Source organism: Mytilus galloprovincialis, chromosome 1, assembly GCF_965363235.1.
Source record: "Mytilus galloprovincialis chromosome 1, xbMytGall1.hap1.1, whole genome shotgun sequence".
NCBI lineage: Eukaryota > Metazoa > Mollusca > Bivalvia > Mytilida > Mytilidae > Mytilus > Mytilus galloprovincialis.
Genome location: NC_134838.1, coordinates 33,860,926 through 33,888,545, shown reverse-complemented (window position 1 = coordinate 33,888,545; position 27,620 = coordinate 33,860,926). Strand labels below are relative to the sequence as shown.

At 31.5% G+C, this 27,620-nt stretch overlaps 1 protein-coding gene across 1 annotated transcript; it reads left to right on the top strand.

Moving 5' to 3' along the window:
• Positions 1-1,828: 1,828 nt before the first annotated feature.
• LOC143072186 (uncharacterized) lies at positions 1,829-26,232 on the top strand. The gene is made up of 10 exons (XM_076247009.1): positions 1,829-1,926; positions 12,299-12,356; positions 13,053-13,199; positions 13,644-13,732; positions 14,841-15,087; positions 17,600-17,757; positions 19,883-19,945; positions 20,279-20,399; positions 22,711-22,836; positions 24,082-26,232. The coding sequence occupies exons 1-10, from the start codon at positions 1,837-1,839 to the stop codon at positions 25,341-25,343; spliced, it is 2,361 nt and encodes a 786-aa protein (XP_076103124.1). The 5' UTR covers positions 1,829-1,836; the 3' UTR covers positions 25,344-26,232.
• The last annotated feature ends 1,388 nt before the right edge of the window (positions 26,233-27,620 follow it).

The window sequence follows — 27,620 nt, the reverse complement described above, 5'->3', positions numbered from 1 at the left end:
CGGTGTGGGCTTTGTTCACTTTTAAAGCCCCTACGGTGACCTATAGTTGTAAACGTTTGTGTCATTTGGTCTCTTGTGGAGAGTTGTTTCATTGGAAATCATACAACATCTTTTGATTTCTTTATTTAAGTAACACAAAACTCAACAAAAAAAAAAAAAAAAAAAAGAGGGGTAGGATAGGGTAGGTGGCGGAGGTGTGACCACAGGTGTTTAATAGGGATTAGAAGATCAGGTTCCGCAATTGACACCGAAATAAAAACAACCCTAGTATAAAAATATTTTATAAAAGCTAGAAAGGTTTTAATTAAGAGATGCAGGCTACATTTCTGATTCGTAAACAAGAATCTATTTTAGAAGCGATTCAGATAAACAGGAAATCGCTTTTATTAATATATGTTAAATTTAATCAAATACACGGATATTATATCAATATGTTATCGTGAATGATGCATACATCCGTTTCATAGCTTGATTGATTGATTGTTGGTGTTTTAATGCCAGTTTTTTTTTATGGAGGAAACCGGAGTGCCCCGATTAAACCACCGACCTTCGATAAAAAAACTGAACATTCTAGTCAATTAAGGTTAGAGTCGAGTGCACCCACACAAGCGGGTTTTGCAGTCACAACATCAGTGTAGACTGGCTAGTGATTTCAGTAGAACTACTTAGACCACTGTGGCCATCGATACCCCCCGTTTCAAAGAAGAATATTTATTTTGGTTGAACTTCTCTCAAAACCCCTTTCACTTCCTTTCAGGAACTGATCTTCAGTGTAAACACATGCACTAAAAGAGGGACGAAAGATACCAAAGGGACAGTCAAACTCATAAATCTAAAACAAACTGACAACACCATGGCTAAAAATGAAAAAGACAAACAGACAAACAATAGTACACATGACACAACATAGAAAACTAAAGAATAAACAACACGAACCTCACCAAAAACTAGGGGTGATCTCAGGTGCTCCGGAAGGGTAAGCAGATCCTGCTCCACATGTGACACTAAATGTCAGTTTGACTAGAGTTTTGTCAGATACAAACAAATTCTGTTTTGCCATTTTTTACTATCGTATAAGACCCGAAAACATAATTATGGACAAGTACACACATATATTGAAAATATCCTAAAGTGCTTACAATGAATGAATCTAGTGATAAAATAGAAGTTGCAGAGCAAGGCATTGCACAATAGTTTCACCATAGGTACCATGATTTAAATGTTATACGCTAGCTATATATATTGTCAGTTTATTTTCAATCTATGATTTTGAATGTTCCTCTGATATCTTTCGCCCATCTTCGTAGTCAGAAGATTCTGAGTTTATTACCTCAGAACTGTTGTTTTTTATTACTATTCATATATACCAAATGCTGGTTAAATAATATTTACGTTGGTTGATTGTTTATTCAGTTGCAGATATTGTATGCATATTCAAAATTAGAACTAATTGAACAATTTTTACTCAAATGTTTTGCAAAATGGGTTGACCGGGTGGAGAGCAAAACATAATTTTGTAGAGCACCAAGCCACATACGAAATCCTTAAAGTGTTTTTTCAGTGTTAATCAGTTGTGTTTTGTATGTACAAACCTCTCATATTTAACGTCCATATTTCTATTAGACGAACATGCATATCTATTATACATCCCCGAATTGCATGATGGATGCCATCTCAAAAGAAGTCTATATGGAGTAAAACAGTTCTATACTCCAATAACTCGTTATTAATAATAATTGATCAAACATATAATTATCAAGGAAATAATTCCATTTTAAGGACATAATTAAGGGTATAAATACAGAATGGAAACCCCCAGAATGGCTATCATTCGACATGTACATCTGTCAGGAACTCTTCATAGTGATAATGTGGACTGCTTCTGTCATTTGCATTCCGTCTGATCGGCCAATTTGCAAAGTTAAAGTAAGATTTTATAATTTTTCTTTAAATAATTTCATCTTTAAATGTATGATTTAAATTTTATCAATATTCACCTGCGCCGTTGAAAAAATATTTGTTTACAATTATACCTGCCAGATACACAGGTGCATTGCATTAAGTATAAATAGAAGTTTTAACCTGGTATGTATCGTGTGCATGTGCACTAAGGTATTTTGTGTCTTTCATCCTATCTTAGTGGAGCTGGGGACATAGTTATCATTATGTCCGTATGTCCAACTGTACTGTTATTTGAACTCCTTCAATCTACTGAATGATATACTATTGAACTTTCATAAAATCTTCATTACCCAATAATCTATGGATCGCTATTTTAATTTTTTATCTAAATGACTATTTTGGTTTTCCAAAGTAAAAACCCCGACTTTGTCTTATCTGTATGAATTGAAGGTGGTGTGCACTTTTGACATGTTGTCTGTGTTATAGTACTTGAACTGGACTTTAATCACAGTAAACTATTGACTACTAGTACATTGTTTATTATTCTTCAGCATTGTGTAACAATCAAGATACATCATTTTGTAGAACTTCAATCGGTTGAACTAAAAACTTTGGATTGTATCATTGTTATGTTCGTTCTTATTTCAGACGTCTGTTTTGGGATAACTCATGACGAGATAAAGTTGTTTGATTTTTTTTACCGAAATCGTTGAATGAACATTTCAAATTTAGTTCATTGCAGAGAATTTTATATTCCTTTTAATTGTTTTTGCTCAAGATCCTCGGCACTTATTTTGCCAAATAAAAAGCTGATCTCTATAAAGCAAGTGAACTGATGTCTTATTCCGGTAAATTATAATAATGTATAAGACTCAAAAGTTTAGCGAGGGTATAAAATGAAATTAAGGGTAAATGTCAATAAAACAGCAACATATCGACACCAACATTCAAAGGATTTATAATTGTTTACCCATACTCAGGCTATAGACTATTGCCGTTAAGGTTTACGCGTACAAATAATTCATTATACGATTTTCAATATTTTTGACAACTTGATACGTGAAGCTTATTTATAAAATGTTTACATTAAATATGGTATTCCCCACCGTTAAAAATTATCTCCCAAACATGTAAACAAGGTCATCATTATGCGAAATTAAAGACGCTAACTTTGTGGTTACGATGAGTGTATCTATTATCTTGTTGAAAACTTCTTTTATCCAAAAGTCGTTTAAAAGATATAGTTAACACTAAAGATCTTATTGGTCGCTATTTTGCGTCGTAAAATGTCTATTAAAAAGTCATTTGTAAAATGATGAGATTTTTCCCATTTTTAAAAATTAATTGTCGTCATCCCTTTGAAAAGCACACACAATAGTTTAATTATGTTAGTTTGCGCTATTCTAACGATGGCACAGAAAGGAGATTATTCTCAAAATTTGCTTCAGCAATCGGTGCTTGAATGCAATAATATAAGACTTGACAATTCATTAAAAACATTCACATCACAGAGAAACAAGGTAAACATAAGTCTGAATGAAAATGTTCAAGTCCCGGTAATTGGTGCTTTACCTCAAACAAACAAAACATGTTGAAACAAATTTAATATAAAACAATCCTCATATCAAATACAACATGCCAAAATTAATAAATACATCAAAACCAATTATTTTGTAAGATGTCTACAAATGAAGTTTTGGTTGTATTTTTTCTAAATGTGTTTTTTAATAGCTTAAAACGGTATGGGGGTAATTCTTTGCATGCTTATTCTGAGCAATAAGGGGGAAGGTTGGCGCGCTTACAAACGTGTTTTATTTGCCATAATCTGCATTTATATTTGCTTGTTCCAAGACAGGATCATGATATTCAGTCGTTGTCATGTGTTGCTGTTTACCATTTTAGATTTTAGTTTATTCTTTTGAACATAAATCAGGCCGTTGGTTTTCACGTTTGAATTGTTTTATATTTGTTATATTGGGGCTCTTTACAGCTTACAATGTGGTATGGATCTTGTTCATTGTTAAAGGTCGTATGGTGACATATAGTTGGTAAACCTCTAAGACATTAGGTCTCTGATTGAGGGTTGTCACATTGTCAATCATATAACATCTTCTGGATACATGTATGGCATTCCTTTTTTTTAATTTACACTGACTGTTGTCTTTATGAGCAATGTTGTTTAGACTTTAGTACATGAAAAACGATTTCAGTGTCAAAATGCAGAATAGTAAATGGTGGAAGTAATATTCCTTTCATTGTGATGGCAGAAAGCAGATAATTTATGGCAAAATAAAACTCAACCTTATAATGCATAGCAAGCTACTAAATGACAAATATGATAGGAACAATTCAAAGGAGAAAACAAGCGGTCTGATATAGGTTTTAGTTCGTCTAATTAACAAGATTTTTCTGTTTGTGCATAAACTCTATTTTTCGGTTTTCGGTATATAGAATAACTTTTTTATTTTAAAATATTCATGTTCATTTTTGTTTATATTAACAATCGCGTTTGATCACATTCTAAAAGTTATTTATTTAATATTGTGTTCTTACTTCGGTGTTTTCCCTGTATTTGTTTGTAATTCCAATTTTCTTTTTCCGTGTCTGAGAATTTTCAATACAATTTTTGGAATGTTTTGTTTGTCTTATTCATTTAATGATATCACTATTCCATATTTGCGTGTCATATTTGATAAGAGTTAGACATCGAATGCTTTCCAAGATTCCAAGAATGTATTCACGAAACTGGAAAATACAAAAAAAAAAATATCTTCTACGCTCTATTTATTGCATGCCAAGTCATAGAAACATTTAATCGCCAAGTAATGCACCTCTTGATACTAGTGATTGTATTTCGATAATAATTGTCCATAAGTTTAAAGCCAACAATGAAGATTGTTTTGTTAAAAATTATTTTTTATACGATGATAACCGGAAAAGAAATATCAATTAAACGATCATTAAACACAAAATCATAGAGCTAACACGAATGTAAGTTTCAGCATTTATAATTAACCGTTTGGACATATTTTTCAAAGACATTGTCCCAATGAACCTTCAACGCGTAAGGACAATATTAACAATGGCGGTATTACTATAAGAGGAATGCATGGTCAACACCTCATCATCACCTATATAGGAAAATTAAGTGTGTTCAGTCTGTGTCATTTTCTTTTCATAAAAGACCGTTGTTGAATTTAAAAATCATAGCGATAGACGGAATAAATGACTTACTCATTATTTTAAATGTCAAAAGTACATAATTATATAAGTGAGCTAGATTAACATGAATCAACATATAGAAATATAGATTCCTACACTGCAACACGTGTATTACGACATTTCTCCACTCGAGACAGTTAAATTTTATTATTTAAAGCGCGAGGCTTGCCGAGCTTTTTAAATAATTAAAATTCAACTGTCGAGAGTGGAGAAATATCGTAATACACGAGTTATAGTGTCGGAATCTGTTTCTCTGATGATTTTTATCCTTCTTTTTCAAAGATTTTCAGAAAAATGTGTTCTTTATATGCGACGTCATCAGACATGGTCGCCTTTTTTCATGACGTCACAATAGGAAAATTCAGAAGAAAAACAAAATATTTTGACGTGATAATCAAATTTTTATTAATTATTTGCCGAGAACATATTTTTCACTAGTGAGGAGAAATATTTTTCTCACACCGGTCAGGAAATGTAAAAATAGCACAAAAATTAGAGAAATCTAGATAGAAAACCTTTTTATCAAAAAGATGCATGTTTCTCGTTTCTCGTTTTTTTTTATATAGATTCAGACCGTTGGTTTTCCCGTTTGAATGGTTTGACACTAGTAATTTTGGGGCCCTTTATAGCTTATTGTTCGCTGTGAGCTAAGGCTCCGTGTTGAAGACCGTACATTGACCTATAATGATTTACTTTTATAAATTGTTATTTGGATGGAGAGTTGTCTCATTGGCACTCACACCACATCTTCCTATATCTATGAGTAGCACGAAGATTCACCATTAAATACAACATTTGTACTTTTATTTGTTAGCGACTAAACATCTGAAAACAGCAACTAAGTTTATAACAGATCTTAAATCTGACTAAAGATGGTCTATAATTCTTAGCTACAAACGAAGACTTCATTTCTAAAGACACTTATTGCATCTCTCAAAGATTCATAATATATTTTGCCTGCTTCTATAGTTAAGTCGACGTTTTTTTTTTATTCAATTTATTAAATGTCGAGTTTTGTTTGACTAACATACTTTACTATTGTTCCCGTGTCATTATTAAAATACGAACCAGTTAAATTCACACAGAAAAGTAGCATTTGAATATGATATCAAGTTCCCATGTTGTACAGCATACACCCTTATTACAGTAATTGTGTTTGTTTGACTCATTCACATGTCTTTATCTTGTTGTTATCGGAGTATTATGTTAATTTCTGTTTGGATCCTTTCATTTTTAAAGAATTGGAAGACATTCAGAGCAGCACACCGTCTCTGACGTTCATATTTACTAATTTTCTCTGCTTATTCGCTATGTGTTTTCTAATTGTTACAGAATACACACATTTAGTGTTAAAAAAAAGATACAGACGTATTGACAAAAGAACATGTGCACTATATACTAAAAATGATAAATTTTTCATAAAACCAGAATGTTTTTTCATGGCTTGCGCATTTACTCTGTTGGCTTTCGGTAAGCAAAATAACACTTTGATTTTAAAATATCCATGTTTTACTAACACTAGCGTCTTATCGCAATCAATAAGTCTAATACTAGTTTAACACCAATATTGTGTGAACTTCTTACTTTGAAGTTTTCTCTCTACATGTGGTTGTTTTACCTTTTTTTCTTTTTTCCGTGTATGGAAATTGACTTGACAATTTTGGTAACATTTCTTTAAATGATTTATTAAAAGTTCCATATCTGTGTTTCATAATTGATAACAGCTGCACATCATATCCTGTCCTTATATCACTTACAGATTCAAAGAATGGATTTACGAAACTGGAAAATACAAAAAAAATATGTTTTACGCTTTATGTATAGAAACTGCCAAGGAAGGGAACTCCAAACACTAGTTCTTGTATTACTTTAATAATTGTCCATACGCTTAAGCCAACATTTCAGATTGTTTTGTTAAAAACATTTTTATACGATAATGACTGGTAAACGAAACAACATTTATACTATCACTTAGCAAAACAATGCTACAAATGACACGAATGTAAGTTTCATGATTCATAAATAACTGTTTGGACATATAATGTGGTATATTCTTAGCTACAAAGGAAGACTTCAGTTCTAAAGACACTTATTGCATCTCTCAAAGATTCATTATCTTTTTAAGCCGGTTTCTATAGGTGAGTCGACGTTTCTTGATTTACATTGCCAATCATATCACATCTTCTGGATATGTCATTCCTTTTTTTAGTCCACACTGACTTTTGTCTTTATGAATAAAGGCAACAGTAGTATACCAATGTTCGAATTTCATAAATCGGTTGAGAGAACAACAACACCGGGTTACAAACTAAAACTGAGGGAAACGCATCAAATATATGAGAACTACGACACAACAAAAACACAACATTAAAATGTAACACACATAGAAACGAACTATAATATAACAATGGCCATTTTCCTGACTTGGCAATATCCTTTAGAATTTAGTACATGACAAACGAGTTCAGTGGCCAAATGCAGAATTATAAATAAAATCATCAGTAGTATACCGCTGTTCGAAATTCATAAATCGATTTAGAAAAAAAACAAATCCGGGTTACAAACTAAAACTCATGGAAACACATCAAATATAAGAGGTAAATGGTAGAAGCAATATTCGTCTCATTATAATGACATGACGCAGATAATTTAATACAAAATAGAACCCAACTTTATACTGCATAGCAAGCTACGAAATGACAAATGTAGAGACAACTCATACGAGAAAATAAATGGTCTGATTAAGGTTTCAGTTTGTGTACATGTGACGAATGACTCGATCAAAATTATAAAGATAACATGCATTAATGGACTAAAATAGAATATAGTTTCTGGAAGCTTTCTATGTCTGGTCTGATTTATCAAAAGTGACCACAATTCCATATTTGCGTTTCATATTTGATTACATTTAGATATCAATTGCTGTCCTTAATATCACGTACAGATTCCAAGAATGAATTTAAGAAACTTGAAAATACATAGTCCTTAATGTATAAGGAATGTTCATTTAAACAATTTATAACTAGTGCTTGTATTACTTTAATATGTGTCAATATTGAGTTCAAAAAGCAAAAAAGAGAGATTGTTTTCTTTAAAGCATGTTCTATTGGATAATGAATGACGCTTATTGTATTCATTTTCTAATTCTTTTTGACTATCATACTTTACTAGAATATATCATGGCATTATTGAAATACGAGCCAGTTGAATTCACTCAGAAAAGTAGCATTTGGGTATAATATCAAGTTCCCATGTTGTACAGCATACACCACAATTACAGTTATTGTATTTGTTAGACTCGTTCACACGTCTTCATTTTGTTGTAACCTGCGTATTATGTTTAATTCTGTTGGATCCTTCACCTTTTAAGAATTTGAAGACCTTCAGAACAGCACAGATACGTACTGATTTTCTCGTTTTATATTCACTATGGTTTTGTCCTTATTCGTATATAATACACACCTTTAGCGTTAAAAGTAGGACACACAGACGTAATACAACAAAAGAACTTGTGCACTAGTACTACTTCCTAATATGATATTAATTTTAATAAAAGAAGACATTTTTCTCGGTAAAGGAAGAGAAAAGGGTGAAATAGTCATTAGTATTATATTAAACTGAAGTGAAACAAAAACATGTGGTCAGTACTATATGTGTTCCTTAAGAGCCAGACACACGTGTTTAATAATAAGAAGTGTCGTGATAACTACAACTACTCTTTTAAAAAAATTGAATTCCATTTCCGTAATATTTTTTTCATAAATTTACGGAAACTGACTTTTTATCATTAAATACTTATTTGCGGTTAGACTTTATTTCCTTTAATCATATCATATGACTTTGTATCGAAAGAATTCAATCTTTTATTAAATGTATTAATAGCGATACTAACTTTTTATATGTAAATTTAAAGTACAGAAAATTTCGAGACGGTTAAATCAGTGCTGTTCATAGCATGTTTGATCTTAACCTGGTATTTAACATGGTTTGACTATTTGCAATTCCATTTCCACCATTTACGAAATCCTTTCGTGGTTGCATTGATCATCATGTATTCGAGTTTCAATAGTCTAAATATACGTTGAAAACTTTAGAAATTATCAGGAGACTAGGTTTTTCAACTCCCAAAACAAATTTGTATTAGATTGAATTCATAGTTTTTTCCATGTCCATATGGTCTCATAAATAATAGATCCTCAAGCTTTCATTTTTGTCTGGTTAGAGTGTTCCTTATAACGCTTTTAATGTGCCAAATATTACACTTCAGTTTATTATTAAGTTTTAGTCTTTGCTAATTAGTGTATATACTTACCATCTGTTGGTCCATTGACTGAAATAAAGCAGGGTTATAATATCATGTGCCGTTTCGAATCAGTGGTTTATATTTACTAAACTGCATTCAAATTACCTAAATGATTGTTGGTTTCTTATGCCTGACAACGGCAAATTATAGTTAATGCATATTCAGAAAGAGACCAAATACCAATACACAGATCGCAAATGAAATTGAAACGGAAAATGAGACAGATAATTTTAACCATTACTGAAAAATAATTACAGTATAGCATATTGGGTAGGGTTAGAAATCTAATCACTTACGAAACCCACTAAGGGAAATGACATGTATTTTGAATATCAGAGTTACTCTTATGGTTAAGATAGAAATAAGCTTATATGAAAAGTAAATACTATTGATATACACCCCGTCTACTAAATAGTCCAGGTCGTTTTCAAATTTTAATTTGATATACTGTCGTAGAATTGGAAATACACTTTGACAAATTGTTATCATCAGTAAGACATTTTTTAAGGGGAAATGGGATTTTACGTGATACAAACCACACCAATATAGACTAAATCTACTTGCAGTTTTGTTATTTCTTTGATGGTACTTTCCCTTTATACATTTCATACATTACTGCCTTAGATATCATTTGAGGAAAGACAAACTGCGATTTTTATATCTAAAATTAATAAAATGAGTAATTGATAGTAATGCATACAATCTAAAATAATTCAAATACAGTAACTGTTTATTTTTAATAGAAGTACAACAATAATTGTGTTATTTTTATCTGAAAGGATCAAATATATAAGTGCACATTTTAAGAATGTAGGTGACGCTATTTTTGTATATTTTTTGTGCAATAAAACAAAGAAAAGCAAAGCTGTTCCTCATTCCTGGTGATCTTATAATAGAAATATGAAAAAAATCTACAGACGGAACAAGTTTAGTTTTTCACCAAAAATAATCTTGATATTAATATGCTAGTTATTCGATCGTGGGTTGACTTTTTTTGGTGAAAACCAAAAAAACTTAGACAGATGTCTTAACTAAGTTAGTTTGATTTTTGTGTATATGTTCTTATTGTTATGCTGATTATAGTTATGATTATTCAAGACGATATTGCAATAAATAAGGGAAGTAACCTTTTCAAATCAGAAACTTCTGATTACATGGAAAACTATTTAAAATCACTTCCCTTGAAAACGTTACTTATTCAGGATGAATTTCTTGCGGTTTTTTTTTACAGTTCCTCTTCCATTTGAAAGGGCATCTCTAAATATGTTTGTATGGATTCTCTTTTTAAAAAGATAAAAAGAAATGGCGAGTCTACTTTTTTTGCAACGGTTTCAATATTTTTTTTCGGAAATATTAGCATGACTGACATACTATATTTTATGTTATAAGATGACTCATATCGTAAAAAACATCTGATCTGAAGATAGACCGATGACGTCTAAATGCAATTATTTAATGCGTATTTGGATGAATGAGACTGCTACTTTAAAATGAGGAAATTCTGGATAGGAGCAGAATAGTTATCAAAGGTAACCGGATAATAATTTAGTCCTGGTATCTATGATGAGTTTATTTACAACCACTGGGACGATGCCACTGCTGGTGGAGATTTATTTCCCCGAGGGTATCACAAGCCCAGTAGTCAGCACTTTTTGTGTTGACATGAATTATCATTGATATTGTTATATTTATAAATTAACTGTTTACAAAATTTCGAATTTTTTGAAATAATAAGGCTTTTCTACCTCGGGCATAGATTACCTTAGATGTATTTGGCAATACTTTTAGGAATTTTGGATCTCAATGCTCTTCAATTTTGTACTTTATTTGGCTTTTATTTTTTAACTCTTTTGGATTCGAGCGTCTCTGATGAGTCTTTTGTAGACGAAACGCGCGTCTGGCGTAAATACAAAATTTAGTCCTGGTATCTATGATGAGTTTATTTAATACGCAAAACGCGCGTTCTGTCTACATAAGACTCATCAGTGACACTCAGATCAAAATAGTTATAAAGCCAAACAAGTACAAAGTTGAAGGGCATTTACGAACCAAAATTCCAAAAATTTGTGCCAAATACCGCAAAGGTTAATTATGCCTGGGATTAGAAAATCCTTTGTTTTTCGAAAAATTAAAGTTTTGTCAACAGGAAATTTATAAAAATGACCATATAATTGATATTCATGTCAACACCGAAGTGCTGACTACTGAGCTGGCGATACCCTCGGGGACGAAGCGTCCACCAGCAGTGGCATCGGCCGAAGATTTTGGATTTAATCAGGCTACCGACGGACTCTCAAGAGTTGTTATATGGGTCTTCGGTGTGTATAGAGCTAGCTTGGTACTTTTCCGTCAAGAGTTGTCGGATTTACTATCTGACGGGATGAGAAGTCAAGGAATGAATAATTTTATAGGCTCAACATTTCTGATGCTATCTAGCATTTCCTCATTTGAAAAGGACAGTCTCAAGTTGCTGACCTTCTACTAGTTAATGCTAGTTTTCTGTATGGCTGTTTATTGCTAAATGCTTATACGAAAATTATTTTGGAAATAGTTTTGAGTGTTTAGAAACCAGTGATTAAAGAAGTTTGTACAGTGTATTTCTTGTACTGTCAAAGTTGAGCTTTGCCAAGCAACCATAACCATCACATATATTGCACCTTAAAATATTTTGACCCAATGCTAAATGCTATATTCAATGCCATAAGCATTCTTTATTTTTTTCAGAAACGTATTAACCTATAAGAATTGATAACTAAGAAAAAAATGAAATACAACTATGTTTTTCTTCATTGACAATGAGCATTTGAGAATGAGACGCATGTTTAGATGAAAAACTCAAGTTTAAGATTACTCTTGCATTATATATTTTAGGTACTAAAGACTGGTGACTATGCTACTGACAAATTCACGTGTACAGCAATACATACGAGTAAGACTTATTGTATTGATCTTCTTAAAACTGAAATTAAGAATAAATAGCATAAAAAAAAATAGAAAACACTAACCCGCACTTTCTTAAACAGTATGTTGCCTTTTCAAATTTCAAATCTGAAATGCTCATTGTCAATGAAGAAAAATATATTTGTTTTTCATTTCATATGACTTAATTATACTTTGTCTTAGTCATCAATTCGTATAGGTTAATACGTTTTAGAAAAAAAAACCTATAATTGTCCACTGAAGCTAAACTGCAGAGAAAAAAGATATACATTTATGATTTACCATTTTTCCATCATATGTGAATATAAAAAGTAGACGTGGTATAATTGCTAATGAGACAACCACAAGAGACCAAAATGACACAGAAATTAAAAATTAATAGGCCACCGTACAGCCTTCCACAATTTGCAAACCTATACCACATATTCAGCTATAAAAGTTCCCGAATGACGAATGCAAATCAATTCAAACAAAGAGTAATGGCCTAATTTATGTACAAAAATGAACAAAAAACAAATATGTAACACGGGTACACACGAGTATTGATAGATTGATAAATATTTGATTGGTTTAGACTATTTCACTTGACATCGAACCTTAAAAGTACAAACAATTTAAGAGTCTTTCACCTTGAAATAGTAATAAAACGTTTAACTTATATATACTTTGAATTTTTTTTTTATAGATTGTTCAAATCGTACAATTACCAAGTACTTGGAGTTTTTGCCAGATAACTTAAATCCACCTCAAGTGAGTTACGTCAAAATAATGAACCACTCAATTACTTCAAGAACTGTAAATATATCTGTTAGCTGGCAGTACTTAAAACCAGGTAAATATGTTTGCCCAAATGAAATTCTGCTTTATTCATTACTTTTCTTTCTTCAAAGATACCATTGAATTTTAATATTTGGCTTTTTGAAGTGTTAACATTAAGAAATCAAAGTTCATTACTATTTTTTTCTGAAATGTACAAGGGTTATAAAGGTGTTTTTTATGCATTTCAAAAGTGTAATATATTGTGTGGCCTGGTGTATTGCAAGAACAGGCATTCTACTGTTTATTTTAACTATTTCTAAAATATCTGCTGGTCAATATGCCAGTATTCAAACAGTTAAAAAGATCATAAATCAGTATATTAACGACAATAAACAAGTTTGAACAAAGGAGTTTCAAAAAATTGATATCATTAATCTTAATTAATGCAACTTAAAACAAACTATAATGTTTTGTTAGACAAATTGATAATGGATTTTTATATATTCTATCGTTTAAGTTGAAAAAAATATCAGACTTAAAGGATTTCTTCTGAAAATAGAAACATGGGAACCATTGATATCAAGATATGTAGTGGTGAAAAACAAGGTTTGTTTTTATTTTAATTTTTTCTGAGAAATACTGTAAATCAACTTAATTTCGCGAGTGATTTATTTTCGCGACTTTCGCGACTAGAAAAATATCGCGAATATAAATCGTCTCAAATATGTCAAATTTGGATCTTTCCTTATTAAACTGTATCATGTGAATGAGAAAATCGCGAAATTAAATAGCCGCGGAATGGTCTAGCAAGGGTAAAATGCGAAATTAAGTATCCGCGAAAATAAGTTGGTTTACAATATTTTCGATACGTTACTTTCAATTGTGTCTTATTAGTTTGTCTGACGCGAAGAGCCATAGTGATCTTTTCCAATCACTTAGCGAGCGTCGTTGTTGTTGTTCGTTAACTTTTTCTCCTCTGACACCAGTGGTCTAATTGGAACCAAACTTGGCTACAATAATCATTTGGGAATCTAGTTGATAAGGCTTTCCAAATGCGAATTCTGTCTGTTATCATGAAAACACCAGTATGGATAGATTAAAGGGAAATAGGGATGGAAAAACATTTTCAGAATGTTTAGATCGATCCTCTTTTCATTGCCCTCAGAGGCCGATTTTTTTTTTATTTTTGGAAAACTGTAGTAGATAGACAATTCAATTCAAAAACATGATCAGCAAGAAAAAGTCTACTTATAAGTCAAAATGGCTGATATCGTCAGTCTACTACTTATTGAAGTAATTGCTCTTTGCTGACGATTTTTACGATTTTTTGAGTGTTTAATTATTATCTTGAAAACTATTATAGCATATCTAGAAAGACACTTTAAATAGCAAAATGCAAAAATGATCAACAAGATAAGATCTACAAATAAGTCAACATGGCTGAAATCGTCCAGCCATCATTTTGGAGTTTTTTCTTTTATATTCAAATTATAAAGTTCTAAAATAAACAATTTACGATGCATGGACTCTATAATATGTATCGATATTTCGTGTGTATTGCAGTCTATATGCCATCTAATAACCCATCGAGATAGCCTCTGATGACTGCATATTACTGCAGATAAATCTCTATTCTGTCAACTCCATCCAGACCCTCAGTTTATAAACTTATTTTAAATAAATGTGTTTTAGTTACATGTTTTCTTTTTTACAGGGAAAAAGAAGAAAGCTCAACTACCAACTGACAAATATAAATCTGCCGGAGGCTACTAATGCATCGTTTGTGGAAGTCTCTGTATGGAGTTTGGTACGTTACAAAAACCGGAATTATCGAAGACGGGAAAAACTTTCCAATGTTGATAAGTGTCGATGGTATTCCGAAAAATACGAAAAATATGGAAAGACAGCGGAATTCGAAAGGTCAAAACGAACGATACAGAGAACAATCACCACACCAAGAGGTACTAAAAAATAATAATGAACTAGTTTATTTACTTTCATTAGAATTTGTGTTGCTATATATGTACATGTATATGGAAAAGATAAGAGCTACACTAATCATGGCAATTTTAAACATTACGGTACCTCATCAAATCAAAATCACTAATAAGTGATCAAAATTAGCATACATTAAAACTTAAATAACGTAGAGCTACACATAACCCAGGATGTTTTCAATAGCCTTAATTCGATCGACTCATCAGAAATAATGTTGTGTCATTGGGTTACTGGTATAAAGTCAACATCTTTAACTCATACACATTTAGAAAATAAAAATTAATATAGTACTATCTTTTTATTTTACCACACTTATATTAATCTATCTACTTTTTGGCGTTATTGTCAAAATAAATCATTATATTATGGAGGTAATTGATTGATGCTAGATATTATATATAAAAATAAGAAAATGGGGAATGATTGGCGTTTGACGATTGCATCTAGTTTGTTGATTGATACGACACTCTCGGGCTTGTATTTCCTGATATGATTTCATTGATAAAGGTCTGCTGCTCACTAGGAAGCTTTTAAACCAAGAGTTCCAAATAGTGAATTTCAAAACATCCCTTCGTAAATTTAACGGACGCCATGACGAGGTAGTTGACCGTTATGGAATAACCGCTTTACAAATGATATCGGATATGTTCCTTACGTCGTTACTACAATCGCCTTCCCTTACCATGTATGTGACCTACCGAATTAGACTATTTACCGGATTTTTTAATAACATGAGCAGAACGACGGGTGCCACAAGTAAAGCAGGATTTGCTTACCCTTCCGGAGCACCTGAGATCACCCCCAGTTTTTTGGTAAGGTTCGCGTTGCTAGTTTTCTATGTTGTGTCTTGTGTACTATTATTTGTCAGTTTGTGTCTTTTTTAATTTTAGCCATGGCGTTGTCAGTGTATTTTCGATCTATGAGTTTGACTGTTCCTCTGGTATCTTTCGCCCCTCTTTTGATGAGTAAATACACGATTTATTTCCGTAAAGCCTTTACTCAAAATTGAATGATAAATACAACAAATTCGAGGATTACGGTTACTACAAATGTATAACTCATCATGTTACGGGCATTTTCACGTATTTCTTCTAAAAATCTAGTTGGGGCCTTGGTAACCGGGTGGTCTGAGTTGTCGTTCTTTCGTATCGCTAGCCAGTCAACACTGGTGTCGTCATTTCGAATCTTGCACGACTCCAATCTTAATTGACTAAGATTGTAAGTTTTCCTACCGAAGGTTAGTGGTTTCTTTCGGTTTCCTCCACAAATGAAAACTGACTGCCTAAAACAGCACAATAGTGTTGAAAGTGACGTTAAACACCAAGAAATTAATCAATAATATTGAACGGTTGTAGAATATATAGATCTTACAATATAAAATAGTACTATGTGTATTTATATTCTACAATTTCATACACATAACAAAAAAAGTAAACAGAAATCCTACCTTTTATTTCCCTTTAAGTGAACTTTTAAATGATCCGTCACCATGCTGCATATTACATATCCAAATTCAAACATGTTTTGCAGGTGTAAATCAGACACTGCATTATTTTAAACAAAAAACTTATTACGATATTCACAAAGACATCAGAGGTTCCTGGTATGGGACAGACATATACACATGTACTTTATTAGCACACTTAAGGGCATACGATACAGTTTTGAACCTGTATTTACAAGTTGATGAAAATTTGCATATAGGCTATTTTTTACCTGATTAAATCAAATATGTTATAAAAAATATACCTTCATGTGCTACTTTTTGAGTAAAATAAGGTCGAAATTTTGTATATTTGCTCAAAATTCAGATTTGTGTCCGTATTTTCTTTTTCGAAAGAAAGACATAACGTTTTTGTTTTTAAAGATAAACACAAAATGGTTTTTGTTAAATAATCGGTAATTTCTGCATTTGATAAGTATCATTAAAAATTATGCAATTTTTATTCCGAAATAACTCTATATTTATCAAATGTTCATGAATAGAGGAAAAAACGTCATTTTTTGCTGCCTGTTTATCAAAATTAAAAAAAATTGCGCTATTTACAGTTTTATAAAATTTGGGTCACATAATCTCCTCGCAAAATGAAACAAATTGCTGTTTTAAAAAATAGGGGTCCATGCACTCGTTTTCAAATTAAATCAGTTTGAATGATAAAAATCAGTCGAAAAATGCATCTTTTCCCGATATGTCAGAGATAGACGTCGCGAAAATAACATTTTACGTTAGCAACGTCATTACCTTCACTGTAACTGTATCGTATGCCCTTAATAACCATTCTTCATTAGAACACTTATTAGCACACTTTACTAGAACACTTTTAATGGCACGCATTTTATATTCACACTTTACTCGAACACTTTAATGGCACACAGTTTATTAGTATACTTTATAAGCACACCTTATTGGCCAACTTTATTAGCACGCGTTATTTACACACGAAATTTAAAAACATATTCAATCTATCTTTACAGGACCGACAGACAGCTGTAAATGTTTGAAAAATGATTTATCAGTAAATTTGACCTCCACAAGCATTGTAGTACGATCCTCTAATATCTGCCCTATAGATACATCAATACGTATTGATAGCATATTTTTATTGGAAATGCCAAAGAATAGCACAAAACAGGTAATATCTTATGCCTCTAGTTGAAATAGATATTGGAGACACTTGTATGTCTTAAGGACGATTACGACGGGGGACCAGCATACTCAAATACAGGAAATACAATCAGCGAAAACTATGACAAATGAATAAAGGCTGTCATGGTTTAAGCTTTTTCTTGAATATTTTATTTAAACATATTCAAAGGCACTTTACCTCCTACTTAGATGACAGATGGTTCTGGCGTAAACACAAAATTTCAATCCTGGAATCTATGATGAGTTTGCAAACCACTGGGTCGATGCCACTGCTGGTGGAGTTTTTATTCTTCGAGGGTATCACCAGGCCAGTAGTCAGCACTTATGTGTTGACATGAATTATCATTGACTAATTATTTGAATTCTCGATATACAAAAGCTCTTCTACCTCAGGAAAAGATAAACGTTTTAACTTTTTTTTTATTCTAGCGTCACTGATGAGTCTTTTGTAGACGAAGCGCGCGTATGACGTAAACACAAAAGTTCAATCCTGGTATCTATGACGAGTCTATTCTAATTATGAACTCATAATCAAACTCAAATTATTCAGAGACTTCATGTTTTAATTTAGTAAACTATATCAGAATCTTACAGTTTCAGATTTTTTTATAATTGTATATTAAATCTTAATAATATGTGAAATTATGTAATTTTGGTGACGTTGTCAGCCATGTTAGACGGCTATAACCATTAGCCCAATAGTTCTACCGGTTTATCAAAGTTTGGTAGCAATTGAGCGTCTTTTAAAACTTTTTTTGTCAGATTTTCTATTTGTTGTTACAATGGCATCCTTATTGCAATTTCTTTTTAATTCTTAAGGTATATTCTAAATTTAGTATTCAACAATATTTTGATTGCAATACTTTTCTTTCAGATTTTTTTTTTCATTGATGTGTTTCTGTCTTTCTTTCCTAGTTAGAAACGGTTCAGTTGAATGCCAGGAAGGTATTTCTTATCAACATCCTCATTAACAAAAAGTATATTAATTAAAACTCTGTCTTAAAAGATTTATAGGATTTTTGCAAAAATATCAGAATAAAACGTATTTATATAATTGATTCATAAATTGTTGGTAATTTTAGAGTGAGTAATGCTGAATTGTGCAAAGATGATATTATAATTAAGATACTTATTTTGAAATCTATCCAAAAAATGAAGTGTGTTCATGGAATCCCATCCGTTTTGAGTCATGTCAATTGCATCATTGTTCTAGATAGAACAATGCTATAGATTAAGGGTTCAGTCATCTTTCAGTCAGTTTAATTAGAGTCTGGAGCTGGCATGTCAGTTAACTGCTAGTAGTCTGTTGTTATTTATGTATTATTGTCATTTGTTTATTTTCTTTGGTTACATCTTCTGACATCAGACTCGGACTTCTCTTGAACTGAATTTTAATGTGCGTATTGTTATGTGTTTACTTATCTACATTGGCTAGAGGTATAGGGGGAGGGTTGAGATCTCACAAACATGTTTAACCCCGCCGCATTTTTGCGCCTGTCCCAAGTCAAGAGCCTCTGGCCTTTGTTAGTCTTGTATTGTTTTAACTTTGGAAATTAGTACGGCATTCATTATCACTGAACTAGTATATATTTGTTTAGGGGCCAGCTGAAGGACGCCTCCGGGTGCGGGAATTTCTCGCTACACTGAAGACCAGTTGGTGACCTTCTACTGTTGTTTTTTTTTCTATGGTCGGGTTGTTGTCTCTTTGGCACATTCCCCATTTCCATTCTCAATTTTATTCAATAATTATAAACATTTCAAGTATTTTGTCGTTGAACTGTTGAAACAGTAATGCAACATACATGTATTAGTGCCCGTCTAAATGTTTATATTCTGCAAGAATTCTCTCCGCTGTCCAGCAGTTCTTATTGCGGACTTTTTTACATTTTGTGTCGTGTGTGGAAATGCGGTCGCCTCGTTATTATTCATATTACAAAAAAAAAGGCATATAATAATCTTTGTATTTAGCTATTACTCGGCCTCTGTAAGTTCTTCGTCTATTCATTTATTGAACATAGGTGTTGCAATTCATAATATAACGCCAACAATTTGGCAACGATTTTCATCTGATTGACTATCATTTTTGTTTATTAAATTATTCTTTTTTTCAGTATGATAAAGACAATTGCTACTTTAACTTCACTAGAATACCTGCAGGTATTTATACTCTAAAGGTTAGTCTAACTTGAATATTTCAACTAAAAGCAATTTTCAATTATGTAAAAATTTCAATTTCAATTTAACATATCCTTTATACAGAACTTATTTTCTACCATAATAAAACTTACAGGAAGCAAACAATTTTCTAATATGAAAGTAATGTGCATATGTTAAACTAATTTAACGAAAAGTTGAAAAGTTTTTAATGAATTCAAACAAATGAACAAAGGAAACTTAGCAATGCAATAAATTCAAATGCGGAAATAATCAAATCGACAAAATGACTCATTTCATTATCTTTATTCTGACAATATTTTCCCTTTTCTATTTTTTTTTCTTCCTTGTAGATATTGTTTCATTGTCCAGAGTATAGCGACGAACCACCAACTTGTGTTAAAAGTAAACATATCAACAAAACGAACAGATTGTCTCCTCAGGCTTTATCATTTCATCAGAAAATTACCATTGGTACTTATTTTGAATAATTAACTGTGTACAAAACTTTGAATTTTTAAAATACTAAGGCTTTTCTGCTCCAAGAATAGATAACTTTAGATGTATTTGGCAAAACTTTAAGGAATATTTGGTCCTCAAAGCTAATTTTCAACCTCGTACTCTATTTGGCTGTTTTAACTTTCTTTTTTATTCGAGCTTCACTGATGAGTCTTTTGTAGACAAAACGCGCGTCTGCCACAAATACAAATTTTTAATCCTTGTATCTATGATGAGTTTATATACGAGCGTATATGAAAATATGTTTTTTAAAAAAGCATGGAATTTTATAAATGTTTTGTTATGAAAAAAATTAATACCATATAGCTATAGATCCTGATAATCCGGGTACTCTTAATTGTTTGTCACATAGCAAAACTATTTTTGTCGATAGTCATGATAAATGAGTACATATAAATATTGCAAACATAATAAAAGTATAAAAAGAAATATACTTGTGTAATTTAATGGCCGACCTATGTTAAAAAGTTGGTTTATGAAGAAAGAACAAGGAAGGTAATCCTTGTATTTGGTTATGAAAATGCATTATTAAGATGTTCTCATTTCAAACATATTTTCGAAATTATTTCTAGATAAAAAAAATATATGAATTCATATTGATAATTTTTTTATTACTTGTTAATTTATTTTAATTCTGAATAATTATCTAAAAAGAGACATCAAAGTGAAGGAATTAGTGTTTTAAGTAATTTTAATGTGGTTTCGCTTCTTTTGATTAATCAGGAAACTATCAAAACTTTCCATTAATAACAAAAACGTATAACAAATGCAGTTGCACTCACTGATGTATTTTATACAAAAACGAGATGTTGTAAGACTGCCAATTCTGTTTAAGGTCAAGTTACAGTAAATGGGCTATGTCACAAATGTCAGTAAAATTTGACATACAACTCTGGCTCGATGAACTTCAATTGAAAATTGAAAAAATATTTCATTTATCTCATTTATCATTTGAAATATAACTAATTGAATTCTTACAAAACGGGTGTATATTTGTAAAGAAAGCACATAAAATCAACAAATTTCTGATTCTTCTCCATAGATTTTTCTGAAAAAAAAACCAATATGTTTCTGATACATAGATTATGTTCTTAATTCACGATGTTCAAACGAACATAACATATTTATGTGCTAACTTGCTCTATTTTTCTTGTACAACTCTGATAGCTCCTAATTTCTGTTCTAAACTGACTCATATTGTATATTTGTATATAAATAAGACAAGACTATTTCTGATAATAACAGGCCCGGTGGCCATTTCTATTTAATCATCATAATTCACAATCTACTAGTAATAAATTTTCTCTAAATGTCTTTTCATTTCATCAAACAATAATGTCCTAAACATCTCTTCATAAACACTTCATCATATCAAATCTATTAAATAAACATTTCAAATCAGGATACTATAAATACATATTCACTGCACACGTCTTATACACATTTAACAATTAAAAGAAAAATTGTCTGTAAGTCGAGTGGTCACCGCCCAGCCTTCGATAAACTTAAAAACCCGTTTTCAATCTATTAAATACCTTACTAATTTGTATAACTATCTATATATAGTTTATTCTATTGTTAAACAATAAACTAAAATAGATCCGAAAATTCATACGCATACCGCACATAAATTTATTTACCGTATTAATGATGCAAAATAAAGATAGGGTCGACGACTTCGTTTTTACGGTACACTTCATTCAAAGTTGTGTTCCTTTAGAAAAAAAATGCCAAATAACGTCGAATTGAACGTACCCGCTTTTTTGGCCGTAAAACGTTGATTTTTTACGTTTTTTACTACCAACAAGGTAACAAATTGATTATTAGACAAAAAAACGAAGTCGGTGACCATATGATAATTTTATATCAATAAAACAGAAATTTATGTGTCAACAACATATAGTTTTTTAAGAAAATCTATGAAGTAGAATTTGAGATTAAATGATGTTAAGACGAATTTTAGAAGGTTTTTTGTCGATTTTATATGCTTTATATAAAAATATACACCCTTAATCAAGAAATCAATCAGCCATACTTCAGATAATAAAAGAGATTAATGCATTATTTTTTTCAATTTTCAGTTGTAGTCCAACGAGCCAAGGTTGTATGCCAAATTTTAGCAAAATCTGTGACCTTGCCTATTTACTATTCCTTGATTTAATACAATTGATGAAATATTAATAAATGCTGCACGGTATTCTTATAACTCCATGATAATCATAGAGAAATTGAAGTTGAATATGCAAAATGTGTTGTACTTTTACAGATGATAGAATCAGATGGTTGCAGTACACAATAGGAATTATAACTGCAGCGTTTGTTATATTTGTTCTAGTGGTAGTTTACATATTATGGCACCGGAAGAAAAAAAAAAGTCACAATAGACATCATGGTAAGTTTTATTTTATGTAATAAGATGCATGCATTAGTTGTTCTTACATGCCTTTAAAGCCTTAAGGAAAATCATCATTTCAGTTAATTTGACAATTTCATATATATGTATTTAATGTATTAACATCTTAAAGTTTTACAATCTGGCAAACATTTAACAAAATATTTTCAATAAATTGATTGTAAAATTTGAAAAAAGCAGTATGCTTAAACGAGCAATTTTTAATCTGTTGTTGAAATTCAAAAAATATAAATCTACAGAGCATAACTATTTATAACAACAGCTTCAACAAATACAAATAATTTGGATACTATGAAATGTTTCAATTTACTAGTACTAGTTTTGTTCTTTTAGCATGTACTATTTTTTAATAAGTTTGTAAAAATCAGTTTAAATGGCTATGTAAAATGCAGATATAGTCAGAAGCAGATGCAAACGTTTTCTGGCATTTAGATAAGGAACACGTATTTTCTCATAGATATTTCGGCCAAAATTACAAATCAGATAAGTCAACATAACGCTTTTTAAGTTGACTTTTATTTTCTCTGAGCTATTATATTTGTAACAAAAATGATAAGATGCAATTGAATGTAAACAAACCAGGTACGAAAAGATAACACTTGAAATCTTGTGTGGATCTTTAAATATTTGGCTGTCATTAGTAAGTTAACAGTTAATTAGAAGATTCAATATTGCAAGTAGATACAATTTATTTTAGAAGACGTTCTTTTTCCTTTATAAGCTTAGATTAGCACAAATGAGTGAAACTATATAGTGACCGATTTCGAGTAAAGGCCATCTTATTATTAATATTAGATGTAACTTTCAGGTCAAAACATAGCAATACATTTGGCCATGCCCGAACATTTATTCTTTTGTCAGTTATATTTTTCGAATTTAAGCAGTATAGTACCTAGACATAAAATCAAGGAAATATAGCTCCAATAAATAAGTAGAACATCATTGTTAGAACCTTCATAGTTATCATCGATGACATATCAAGGAAACATTTACTTGAACCATCAAAAAATTTCTGTTTGTTTTATTTTTTTCATTCTTTAAAGGTGTGAGTTTGTGTAATGGTTTGAAGAGAAAAATTCGCAGCGAAATGTTTCCCAAACTCGTGTTGAAACGATAAAATACTTAGTAATAGAAATTTGAAATACTCATGGTCTCCTTTGAATCTTTCTAAATCTGTAAATGTAAATAAATTAATCACCACTAAGTATACTTTTGTTCTTTCAGATGATACGGAGAATGCACAGCATGAACCTTTAATTAATAACCAGGTACTACTCATATCATTTGCAAAGTCTTCGGGTGTAGCTACAACGGTTTCTCGGTTTGAAGAGATGATAAATATAACATTTGGAATCAAAACAACAAATACGACCAACCTTTTCAATCAGCTATTATATGAGGAAAGCTTAAGCAAAACGCCTGAAACTATCGAAAGTAACTTAATTGAATTGATTGGAAATTTTAATCACGTGATATTTGTGGCTACAAAAGATTTATGTGAAACGTATCATGTCAAAGCAAACTTATGTGACACTCAAAATTCCATATCTAGAAATAATGAAGAATTACTACACTTCAAACTAGCCAAAATAATCAAAGATCTACAGGCAAAACCTCATCCTTCTATTTGGTGCCACTTTGTTGCATTTGATAAAACACAAAATAGTTACTGTGAAAACATTTTTTCCTACATGAGTCCACCGGAAGGACATGGCAGGAAATATAGATTGGTAAGAAGTGATCACGTGAAGGATTTGAGGAATCTTATAAAAAATTTACCTTCTTCCAAAAGTAATAAAGAATTATTAATAGAAATAACACAGTTTAGCAGAAAAATATTAGTTGAAACTCTTCAACCTAGGAATAATGCAATAGCTATTCCAAATATACCACCAATGCCAGGCCCATCCTCTCAATTTCACCCAGATAGAGATGTCTCTGATCCTAGCTTAACAGAACCAAAATCTGGAACTGCTCATTCAACTGATGTTAAAGAAAGTCAAGGTGCTACGTGTGGAGAAGTTGAGACACCCGCTACGTATCCAAGATCAATGGAACAAACCGATGTCAAAATTGTTGATGAAGTAGATTCTTCGACAAAAACTAAAACAGTGGAGTCAAAAAAACATGATACTGTTGTTAAAACACTGGTTGAGACCGATACATATGTCAAAAGTGTCGTTATAGAGAATGACCAATACCCCGACACAATCCTTAAGACACCGCAGGGGACGAGTACTACAACTACAACAGTAAATGGGGAGACCAATCAGAAAACAATAGCTAGCACTGTGAGTTCAAATCAGTGTAGTAACTGCACATATCCGAATGTTCATCTAGAACATGCAGTACAATTACCTGTACAATCCAACCAAGCGGTCGAAATCCCTACCTGTTCTTATAACGAAGACAATGATCAAGATACAAGCCAGGAATTACAAGGATTGTCTTACATCAAAACTAGCTCTGACATTGAGGATAATTAGAAAGGAAGTTAGAAATTAAAAAACTATTACTAGCACGATACGTAGAGCATTTGATTAAAAGGACAAGGATATGTGTTTAGCTTTTATAATTGTAATGACCGACCGTAAATAGTGAATTGCTCTCCTGTATGGTCACTGTACCTTGAAAATGATATCCGTAAAATTGAACATCCTCAACATAGGGCTACACAAAATGTTGAATCAGTTAAAACAAAGAATTATTAGGAACTACCGTAAAATTGAACATACTCAACATAGGGCTACACAAAATGTTGAATCAGTTAAACAAAGAATTATGAGGAACTACCGTAAAATTGAACATACTCAACATAGGGCTACACAAAATGTTGAATCAGTTAAAACAAAGAATTATGAGGAACTACCGTAAAATTGAACATACTCAACAATGGGCTACACAAAATGTTGAATCAGTTAAAACAAGGAATTATGAGGAACTACCGTAAAATTGAACATACTCAACAAAGTGCTACACAAAATGTTGAATCAGTTAAAACAAAGAATTATGAAGAACTATTAGTATTCCTATCCTCGTAAATAGAACAGATATATATGCATATGATATGTTACAATTTTACCAAGCATTGTATAAATAATATAAAATGACTGAATATGCTAGCGTTTTAGTACTATAGGTCACCAATATAAGTTAGCAAAGAAGACATGTTATACAAAACAACGCCTTTAAAATACTTTTTTTCATTGCGAGTATATGAAAATGGAACGGTTTATTGGGAAAAAATCTAACAGAACATCTTTATTAATATGTCATCTAAGCGAAGAAAATTTGAACCAACAGAAATGTATCCCTACATAAGTGGAGGAAGTTGATTTAGTTTTTTATTATTGTTCAAATAAAATATATAATTGATTAGTTATTCAATGCTAAATACTATATTTTTCAAAACTATTTTACTATGTGTCGTCTTCATCAGTAATTATCCCTACATAATTTAAAGAAGTATTTCATCTTGAAAAAGTTCTTTCATTTCACTTGAAGGTAAGCTAGTGACGTTGTATCACACAATAACCCACATGTCAGTGAGTATTTACATTTCACTGAACTTGAGATTAAGAATACTACTGGAATAAGAATGTCAGCTTCATATTTTGATCTTCATAACTTTCTAATTGTCAACTACCCATTTCACAGCAGTAACATACATTCTGCTCGATTTTATGGCGTTTGCATCTTTGAGTAAATACGCTCATGTATGGTCACACTATACGGATTTTATTTATGCTAATTTTCACTGGAGTGTGCTCCTTACACATAAAAGAGGAACGAAAGATACCAGAGGGACAGTCAAACTCATAAATCGAAAATAAACTGAGAACGCCATGGCTAAAAATGAAAAAGACAAACAGACAAACAATACTACACATGACACAACATGAACCCCACAAAAAACAGGTGCTCCGAAAGGGTAAGCAGATCCTGCTACACACGTGGCACCCATAAACTGCTTCAATAGTGTATGAGGAAGAACTACTAAAATTAACTATAAATAAGTTCTTCCGTCACGAATCATTAGCGATAGGCTAATTACAAAGTCTTATGCTTTACTTACTTGTACTTGATTAGAAAAATAAATACAGTGCGATATTAAGTTTTAATATACTGTACGTGCTATTAATAAACTTATATTATAAAGATGCTTGATTTCTTGATGGCCAACATATTTGTTACGTTCGCAGGACGTGTTTTTCAAAAGACTGTCGGCATTCCAATGGGAACAAACTGTGCTCCTCTACTTGCCGACTTGTTTCTTTATTATTATGAGGCTGACTTCATGCAGGAACTTCTTGGGAAGAAAGATAAGAAGTAAGAATATCATTTAACTCTACTTTCCGCTATATAGATGATGTTCTTTCACTAAATAATTCAAAATTTGAGGACTATGTGGAACGCATCTATCCCATTGAGCTAGAGATAAAGGATACTACAGATACAGTTAAGTCGGCCTCATATCTTGACTTACATTTAGAAATTGAGGGTCGGTTGAAAACAAAACTTTACGAGAAAAGAGATGATTTCAGCTTTCAAATTATGAATTTTCCATTTCTAGGTAGCAATATTTCAGCAGCACCTGCATACGGGGTATATATCTCCCAATTGATACGATATTCCTATCATGATTTTCTTGAAAGAGTGTTGCTGCTCACAAGGAAGCTATTTAACCAAGAGTTCCAAATGGTGAGGTTGAAATCATCCCTTCGTAAATTTTAGGGACGCCATCACGAGTTGATTGACCGCAA